The following is a 10,170-nucleotide window of genomic DNA, read 5'->3' on the forward strand; positions in this document are numbered from 1 at the left end:
GTTTGTTTGTTTGTTTGTTTACATTTTCATTTTTACAATTGTTATTGCATAGATTTTACATTGTGTGTTAAAGGGCATTTCAGGATGAAGAGCTCCTAAATGGCAAAGTCAAGCGTCAATAACATTTTGAATGTTCATTGTTGTTTCTCTTTAATAGTAAAATGCAATATCTCTTAGCTATGCCTGGGAAAGAAGGGCCTTTGCAAAGATAGAAAGAGGTGCCCAATTTTTCTGAGGGCTGATGGGCCATTGACAGCTGGTTGGTGTGCTGGATTCAGCCTATGGGCTGCAGGTTCCAACCCGTGGTTTAATTATTCTGTGAATCAACTCTCATATGGATTTTAAAACTTTTATTGATGCATTTGCAAGCCTGCAGCCTACAGCCTGAAGCAGAAGTTCTGGACACTTAGGTGCTTTTACTTGGCCTCTTCATTAGCTGTTCCCTGTTATTCATCTCTGGCTTCATGACAATAATATAGCATTTGGGGAAGAAGATGCAGCCCAGCAGCCCAGCACTGGAACCTAAGATAGAGAAAATCTCCACAGCCACCATGTATTTCCCTTTGGTGCTCAAGTAAGAGGGAACAAAGGACAGCCAAACACTGCAAAACACCAACATGCTGAAAGTGATGAATTTGGCTTCATTGAAACTGTCAGGCAGTTTCCTGGCTAGGAAAGCCACCACCAAACTGACAATGGCCAGGAAACCCAGGTACCCAAGCACACAATAAAACAGAATAGGTGCCCCTTCATTACATTCAAGTACAATTTCTTCACTCATAGAGTGCATATCGACATCTGGGAATGGTGGGGAGGTTGCCAGCCACACAGTACAGATGCCTGCTTGGATAAGGGAGCAAGAAAGAACAATGAAGTTGGCCAGTCTTTTCCCTACCCATTTCCTCATACTGGATCCTGGTTTGGTGGCCATGAAAGCCAGAACCACAGTGATGGTTTTGGCCAGCACACAGGAAACAGCCACTGAGAAGATGATGCCAAAAGCTGTTTGTCGGAGGAGGCATGTCACCGTATGAGGCTGTCCAATGAAGAGCAATGCACAGAGGAAGCAGAGCAGGAGGGAGACGAGGAGGGTGTAGGTGAGGTTTCGGTTGTTGGCTATGACTATGGGTGTGTCTTGGTGCTTCACAAATGTTGTTAGTACCAGCACTGTGATTAAAGAAAAGGAAAGAGAAAAAATGGCTAAATTGATTCCCAAAGGTTCTTCATATGACAAAAAGCTTATATCCTTAGGAATGCATGAATCATGTTTTTTGCCTGGATAGTGGTCTTCTGGGCATTTAATGCAGTCAGCCATGTCTGAAACAAAGGAAAAGTTGTGGATTTGGTTTTTCAAATTTTCATTTCATACCCTATTTTAGAAAAAATAATGGTTATCTTTTGTCAAATATTCATTTTCTTTTAAAAATAAAAAATCAGAGGTTCTCAAAGAGGCTTTCCATACTCTCTCTCTCTCTCTCTCTCTCTCTCTCTCTCTCTCTCTCTCTCTCTGACTCTCTCTCCCACCCACCCACCCACACCCCAACCCAATTATTGAAAGGGTATTTTGAATATTACAAGAATTACCTATCAAATATGGATGTGTGTTTAGAATTACGATGCCAGTCAAAAGCATTTCTTTATCAGATTGGGTCAATTTCAGTAATTCTCCTCTCCCCACCTCTTCTGCACATGGCATTTCTTACCATTCTGGTCTGAAATCTTCCCTTCTGGGCATGGGGCACAGTCGTAGCAACAAAATGGTTCCCCCTCCTTCTTTTTCCTGCTGTAACCAGGATGGCAATAGTCATTACACACAGAGAGGGGCAGCACCTATTAAACGAAGGAAGAGGAAATTATTTTCCAATCAGGAAATGTACTTGGGGAATTTGTGTCTCATTGGGATGGAAATGGCCTTAAATATGTGACAGTGGTAGCTTTGAAGTTCCAGAAAGCACACAGGATGCCAGAGACAGTCTCTGCTTTTCTAAGGTTGATCAGTTGTATAGAACTGCAGTGCTTTGACCAGGTTTTAAATTGCTGGTGCAATTTTTTTTTTTTAACCTTAACTCTGTCTCCACTGAGATGAAATAAAAATAATTATATGTGTTTCCAAGATTAGGGATAGTTAACCTCTGGTCTTTCAGGTGCTGTACGACTACAGCTCCCACTGTATTTGTCATGCTGGCTGGGCTGAAGAGAATCAGAGTCCTGTAACATATGGAAGGCCACTATTTAGCCAACCCTGCCATTTATTTCCCTCCTTTAAAAGTGATCATTCATATCCTCCCACTTTAGGGAGTTTTTCAAAAGGGAGTTTTCTGTTTCTTACTCAGGATGGGCAAGTGCACAGGATCCAGGAAAAAACTTTAAGCAACCTCACTTACTACAGTAGTGAATCCATTGTTCTACTTTAAATTGTGAAGTCTTTATTTTGAACAGTTCAGAGAAGCTATTGCTCCATGAAATTCAAGTTAGACTTCCGTAATTTTACTCAGCAACAGGTTGACATAGGGGAATAAACCAGGCCTCACAAAGTGATGAATATAGCACATTGATGTCTGTGATTTTCTGGTGCACATGTACATAAAATTGTACGTATATTTAAAAGTAGAGTAATTAAGGCAAATATATGTGTAAGAATATTAGAGGAATTAATGTTAGGGAGGGATTGGTAAGAATGTCCTTGGAATGTAGGTAGTGAGTGGTGATTGGATGAGAGTTTGGAAAGGCTCCAAGGCACGTTCCCCCATTCAGCAGAGAATCCAGCACAGGGAAGTGATGAGATTTATGGCTACATCACTATGCTTTATTTCTTACTACACAGACAGCAAAGAAATATACATCCTGTCTCTATGAAAGCAGAGAGCAACTGAACAACAAAGGAACAAAGGAAACAGGAAACCAGTACGTCACATCTGTCTCTAGTCTCCCGTGAGACTTCCAATAGCCTGGACTGTCTCTGGAATGTAAACAGAGCCTTGTGACTCTAAGCAGCTGCTCAGTGGCAAACAGAAACTAACATGGTTGTGGGTATGAAAGTTGGTGGTGGATGTGTTAGATCAGGCATAGGCAAACTTCGGCCCTCCAGATGTTTTGAGACTACAATTCCCATCATCCCTGACCACTGGTCCTGCTAGCTAGGTATGATGGGAATTGTAGTTCCCAAACATCTGGAGGGCCGGAGTTTGCCCAAGCCTGTGTTAAATGGTAGCATTGTTGGTTCAGTATTGTGTTAGCCATTGTTGTAGGCATAACAAAGTAGCAAATTAGATAAAGCAAAACTGAAATGATATGCTTCTGTACACAAAGAGATCATAAAACCCTTTTTATTATTTCTGATTTATGTCAGCTATTGTATTGCACCACATGCCTCTTGTTTGGCTGTTAGGGTGGGATATTCAGGTACTTACAGAGCAGGAATAAAGGGAGATTACAGAAACACACATAAAAAAAAAACCCCAGCCCAGAACTCTGAATCTTACAAAGAGTAGGCAATGTTGTGGGTCGTGCCAGAGCACAAGAAGTTGAAGAGGGGTGCAGGAGGGTGCAGGGCTGGCATGCCAAATAGATTTGACAGGTTGAAGTTGGAGGCAGAGGAATGGTGAGACAAGGGAAGAATATGCAGTAAAAAAACCTCCAGTTATGTTAGGTGTAAAGACTAATTAAACACCACTTTGACCCCTCAATCTGGCCCAAACAATTTATAATGAGACCCTACCTGATTAAACCAGGTGTGCCAAGTGATGACATCATCCCTAATGGTGAATGCTTCCTCTGGAGGAAGCAGGGAATCCATCTTTCCAACTTCAACTTTGCGAAAGGATTGGTTTGGGAAAAAGACCCAGTTTATGACATCAAATCCAGTCACCGAGTCCCCATTGTGGTCAAAGGAAACCTCATATCCAGCACTATTGTTAAAAGAGACACGTCTGAGAAAATGATGCAGCTGGTTGGAAAAAAGAAAAGAGACAGAACCATTTTATTTCCAAAGTGCAAAGGGCTTCAACTTTGGCTCTGAGAAATGCTAATGACTGCCCTTGCAGAAGATATCAAGTAACTATTTAATTACATCACACTAATCAAGAGAGCAGTGGAGTTCCGTCCATCCTTATTGTTCACAAAACTTTTGCTTTTACCCTGGAAAAATATTACAGATGTTCTGCTCCTGCTTCATGATGGCCTGCACCCCAAAGGGATGGGATCTTGCTCTCCTTTTTGTGGTTCCTGAGCTGAACTCTCTGTTCACTGTGCTTTCATTAGAGCCATTTTTGTAAGTTTATCCCTAACCTCCCTCCCCCACCCCCAGCCAAGATATAACACTTTTTAATGTGGCTGTTTCACTTTGCTGCTATGTAAGGAGACCCTTTCCTTGTTATTATTTGAATTTTATCATTATAATTTCAAATACAGTAGTTAATAAATAAAAGCACACACACTTATCAATTAGATGGCTTTGTGCTACTTCCACTATAACTTTTTTTTTTAAAACCAACAATATTTTTTAATTATAGATTTCTTGGTTTACAAAGTATGTGCAATGTCTCTTTTTTCAAGTTACATTTTCTACAGATCAGTTTCATTTGTTGAGACATTGGTGTTACCTTAGGAAGAAAAGGGAAAAAGAGGTTTGGGGGGGGAAAATAGTGAGTGGGGGTGGGATCGGGTGGCAATGCTTCTATTCTGCTTAATGTATGTGTGGCGGTTTCTGTCAGAGTCGCTTGTGCGGGTTTTCTTTACTATTCACTTGTACTCCTTTGGTGGTGAGTGAGGTTGGGGTTGGCCTAGGGTGTGGTTGTTGTTTGTAGTTGGCTGTGGTGATCTTTGTTTTCACGTGTGAGTGGGGTGGGTGAATGTTTTTGAATCAGGTTAGCCCTATTGATTTGTATACTGTTAGTGGATTCCTTTCATTGTATTGTTGGGCTGTGTTTGTGATAAAGGGGAAGCATACTGGGGTGAAGGTGTCTTCTTCTATTTGTCCTCGTATCCATTTCAGTTTATTGTTTAGTTTTTCTAATAAGGCTGTTTCCCATACTATTTTGTACCATTGGTCCATGCTTACTCATGACAGATCTCTCCAGTGTCTGGCTATGATGTTTCTGGCTGCTGAGAGTAGGTGGATTATGAGCTCTTTATGATGTGAGTGGGCATTATCTTGGAAGATTTTTAATAGGGCCAGTTATGGGGTGACTTCTAATACTTGCTTAGTTATTTTGCATATTTCTTGTATGATTGTTGTCCACAATAGTTGGATTTTGGGTCATTCCCACCACATGTGGAGGCATGTGCCTGTGGAGGTGCACTATCTCCAGCATTTTGGTGAGGTTCCTAGGCTTATTAGCACTAGTTTCCTTTGTGTTAGGTACTACTTCTGCTATAACTATAAATACCAGTTGCTGGCAATTACCAGTGGAGAGACCACTGTTGCCCTCAAGTTCTCCTTGTGGGCTTCTCATATGCACCTGCCTGACTGTTGTGAGACTAGAGTGCTAGACTAAATGGGCCTTTGGTCTGATCCAGCAGATGTATCCTTATCATAGCCATCTTCAAATATCTAAAGGGCTGTTGCATGGAAAATGGAACAAGCTTGTTTTCTCCTGCTCTGGAGGCGTGGACCCAAATTGATTGCTTCAAGTTTCAAGAAAGGAGATTCCAACTAAACACCAGGAAGAACTTTCTGACAGTAAGAGCTGTTCAACAGTGGAACTGACTCCTTTGGGAGGTTATGGACTCTCCCTTCATTGGAGGTTTTTTTAAGTCATCTGTCAGGGATGCTTTAGCTAAGATTCCTGCATTACAGTATCCCCACCACAGCTATAGGCTAATAAAAACAGAAGACAGGAAAGATGCTCTTCAATACGTGAATTATTGTGGCCATCCCACCTTGCTTTTGGGAAGAGAAAGGAAGCTCATATTGAATACCCCTTAAGCATCCTGATTTGAGCAGGACATCCCAGATTACAGAAGCCATCTCAGTTTGGACTCCTGCAAGAGCTCAGGAACAAAAAAACAAGCATTCCAATTTTGATCCATGGGATGTTGGAGGGTATGATATTTTGAGTGAATGAAATAACCATGAAGAAACGCTAGTCTACAAACAGTAGAGTGTGTTGTTCCCACCTGTAAATACTAGATAATTCATGATATTCTTACCTCCCATAGTTGTTCATTTGGAAGTGTCAGGCTCCCTCTATCCACCATTGCTTTGTGTTTTGATTTTAGAGAATGCATGGCTTGCAAAGCATGTGCTATAGCATAGACTGCATTGTAGATATTGTAACTGTGACCAGTCAAGCTCATTTCAAAAAACCCACCAGGAAGGTCGCTCAGGTTCTCCTCTCCGGTGCAGATTTCTGCTTCCATTTCACCCACCATAGAATTTGGGAATTTACATTTGAATGCATTTTGCCAGAACTCCTTGATAAAACCATCTTCTTTTGCCCTGAAAACATTTCTTCCCAGAAGAAATTGTTGAAATCTCGGGAGTATATTTGAATGACTTGCGAAGGCTATAGCACCCTGAAAGACTTCGAAATCCCATTGAGTGTGAAAGTTAAAAGCTATAATATCAATTTGGGCTGACATAATCCATACTTTACCTTTAGGATTAACAGTCGCTGGGATGTATAGGAATGTTCTCCAAAGGATTATGGCCTGGATTTCTCCATAAAACACCAGTACATTCGCTTTTCTCTTCATAATAACTTCATATATTCCCTGAAGCAAGTCTGCTGTATTCAAAGCTTCAGAGATAAAAGTGAACCTAGGGAGTCTGTCGATGAAGTCAAAACAAATACCCTTCTGTAAAAATAACGGGAGTGCAATTTGCAAAAATCTTTCTCCATCATCATCATCCACAGCAAGGATGCTAATCCAGATCCACCTGAAATGCAGAAGTAACTGCAGAATCCCCATATATTGATGGGCTTCCTTGGGAGCCATCTGGAAAGTGGGGAAAACTTGGGTTTTCTCACTCATTGCTGAAGTAGAGCCATACGAAAGCTAATGATGAAAGTGAGGAGGAGAGAAAAAGGAAAAAGTGATGAAGAGTCAGAAAAACATTAAGAATGCAAAATGAAATCTCATTCTGTGTGTGCTGCTAATAATAGAGTTGTTATCTGCAACGTTTTGTTCAATATTGGTTTGAATCAGTTTTGGTTAAGCAAAAATGGCTATGATAGCATCCAGATTCCTACTTTCATCAGCTGTCCAGGAGGAAGAGAGGTGTGTGTACAAGCCTGAAGTTCACCTAGGCTTGTTCATCTTATGAGGAACAGAAGGGAGAACATGGGACTTGCAGTCTATCAAGTTAGACAGGGGAGCTGGTCACTGACTTATCAGTTATATTTTTATTTCTTTGATAGTAATTGTGTCTCAGTTTACATCTATACATGTAAATTGGCCCATGCACACTAATTCAAATCAGTGTCATCTTTTGTTTTTTTCCCTTTGGGGGGGGCAATGAATAAATAAGAAGAACAGAGTTTCCCATGTAGGAATGAACTATGATGACTGCTTTTCATCATTCTCATCCTGCTCATTTCATTCACTCTTATTTCAAACCCCCATAACCAAATTGTAAAAGGCAAGCAAATGGTGAAATTTGTTAACATCCTCTTCTCTTCTTACCTGTGAAATCTTGTAGATTTGCAGGATGCTTGCAATGTGTAGAGAAGTTTCAGAGCTAAGTCCCCCAATGACAGCGACCAGATTACTCTGAGTGTCACATTTGTAGTTGGGCTTAAATCTGTTCAGTGTGGAAAGAAACTCGATGGTTGCATGACAGGTCCACATTGCACTGAAATAGCTGTCATAGATGTGGAACCCTAGGGTGACTTTGGGTAAGATCTGGCGGTTCTCATTGATCTCCTTTACTGCAAAGGCCAAGGCCAAGACATGCTGGTAATGTTTAGTCAGAAAGCTACAATGACAATGACAGGTTATCTCAAAGGGGCATTTCACTCTTGATAAAACAATTACTGCTGTTTTGCATGCCACCAAGACCATCTGCTTTGGAGTAGGACACCAATACCACCCCACTGCTGCATGCCACCAAGACTGTCTGCTTTGGAGTAGGACACCAATACCACCCCATTGCAGCAGATTATTCATTTATCAGATTTATTTAAACTAGCATCTTGGACAATAATATGATGGACAAAATGGGCACACACGCACTTCGAGGAAGTATACAGAAAGAGCTGTTTCATTTTTCTGCATAGCATTGGTTCCATTGCATGAGTAGGTGCTTGCTGAGCCATTCATGAACATGCACATCCATGTCCAAAGGAAAGTTGAGATGTGGTCTTGATGGGGATGGGCTACATTAGAATATTAAAAGGAATTCAACCCTCCCCACAAATTTAAGTCCATGTGTTGCATTTCAAGGCAAGCATACAACAAAGGAGCCATTCTTTGAAGAGGTTAATGCTCTGTGTAGTTACTTAGCTAAAGGAAAGGAAATGCATGTTCACCATGATTTCCTTCCACATTTCCAGAATGTAGGGTTTGTTTGTTTTTTAACTACAGCATTGTTCTTTATTACTATTTCAATGGAGGAGATACATCTCAGATGTAGCTTGGAATTCATTTTTGTGGGGAGAAACAAGACAATTAGAAATACCATTCCAGTTCCCGTCTGTACAAATTATTCCTGCTGCTAGTCTCCTAAACTAATGTATTTATGGAACAGCTGTAATCCAGCGGGAAGGAGCAGTGGGAGGGAGAGTGAACTAAAATATTGTGCAGAAGAATTTTTTAATAGAATCATAGTGTTGGAAGGGACCCTGAGGATCATCTGGCCCAACTCCCTGTAATGCAGGAATATGCAGCTGTCCTATATGGGGATCGAACCTGCGATCTTGGCATTATCAGCACTGTGCTCTAACCAACATAGCTGGAAGGCTGGAACGCTGAACACGAGCCCTCCATACTGCTGGCACAATTTGTTGTAAGCACCACATGCCAGGTGATATATTTCCTAAAATATTCTTTACACATTTTTTCCCCTTACACAAAAGCCAATAACCAACAAGGGAGCATCCTTACACAGGTTCTCGATTCTGTTGCTGAATGGGGCCTTTTTTGAAAGTTTTCTCTTCAGAAAGCAGGATCATTTGAGAAGCAATGCCTCCGATGATGAAATCACCTAGTTGATAATATTTGTGAGGAATAGGGATGGGTTCACTGTTGGCACATTTAAGAGGATGCTGCTGGCACACTGCAGGAGGAAGCAGTGCTGCTAGCAACACTGCTAATATCACCATGCTGAGGGCAAATTTGCGCCCTTGGCAGAAATGCCTTTGTTGTCACATTATCTCAGCCAGGTTTTGAACAGCTGCTCCTTGAGTCCTCAGTTATAAAATGTAACATTACTGAGATCTGATTGATGCCCTTCTTAGCCCCTAGGTCCAATTCAGAATGCAGCACATTTTAAAAATGATCACCCAGCCTTAATCACAAACTGAGCTAGTGACCACAGGAGCTTCAGGGCGACATATATTAAATTAACATGAATCACAATCATTTTGATAATTACAAAGGAAGCCAGTAATTTCCCAGATATGGGTTCACTGTAGCACTACTGAAGAAAACATGTTTGTCACATCTCAGATCTCCTTATCCTCTTCTTATTGGCCCAGCTAAGTGTGTGTGGCAGTGGAATGACAAATGCAAGGTAAGACCATTGGAAATTTGATAGTTTGGTCAGGAGTCAGATCAGGGTTAGCAATTTAGACACTGAAGGAACTCTGCACCAGCCATCTCCAATAACTCCATCTCACCCAAATCCTGGTAAAGGGAAACGCTGCTGATTTGCAGATCCTACAGTGGTTGTTGGAGAACCTAAGACATTTATCAACAGTGCCCAGCTTAAACGTGTTGGTCAGACATTCATAACTCTCACTATCCCTAACTCTGGTGCAAACCGTAGATTGTACTTCCCCTCCTCTGTATTGTTAAGGTAAAGGTAAAGGTACCCCTGCCCGTACGGGCCAGTCTTGACAGACTCTGGGGTTGGTGCGCCCATCTCACTCTATAGGCCGGGGGCCAGCGCTGTCCGGGGACACTTCCGGGTCACGTGGCCAGCGTGACATCGCTGCTCTGGCGAGCCAGAGCTGCACACGGAAATGCCGTTTACCTTCCCGCTAGAAAGCGGTCCCTATTTATCTACTT

The 10,170-nt window shown here is 41.6% G+C and overlaps 1 protein-coding gene across 1 annotated transcript; it reads right to left on the reverse strand.

The window, feature by feature from the left end:
• Positions 1–9,263, reverse strand: LOC114583099 (vomeronasal type-2 receptor 26-like). Its single transcript, XM_077918207.1, has 5 exons — positions 9,046–9,263; positions 7,627–7,918; positions 3,719–3,946; positions 1,704–1,830; positions 1–1,317 (listed from the first exon to the last, which is right to left on the reverse strand). The coding sequence occupies exons 1-5, from the start codon at positions 9,261–9,263 to the stop codon at positions 407–409; spliced, it is 1,776 nt and encodes a 591-aa protein (XP_077774333.1). The 3' UTR covers positions 1–406.
• Positions 9,264–10,170: the final 907 nt, after the last annotated feature.

This window comes from Podarcis muralis, chromosome 13, assembly GCF_964188315.1.
Source record: "Podarcis muralis chromosome 13, rPodMur119.hap1.1, whole genome shotgun sequence".
NCBI classification, from domain to species: domain Eukaryota; kingdom Metazoa; phylum Chordata; class Lepidosauria; order Squamata; family Lacertidae; genus Podarcis; species Podarcis muralis.

What these genes read in the sequence shown, in the direction of transcription:
- LOC114583099 (XM_077918207.1), bottom strand. Translation starts at nt 9,263, where the DNA reads ATGGTGATATTAGCAGTGTTGCTAGCAGCACTGCTTCCTCCTGCAGTG. An exon ending in CAACAGAATCGAGAACCTGT is followed by an intron (nt 7,919 to 9,045) that starts GTAAGGATGCTC and finishes TTGTCATTGTAG; the next exon opens with CTTTCTGACTAAACATTACC. An exon ending in GGCACACCTGGTTTAATCAG is followed by an intron (nt 1,831 to 3,718) that starts GTAGGGTCTCAT and finishes TTCGTTTAATAG; the next exon opens with GTGCTGCCCCTCTCTGTGTG.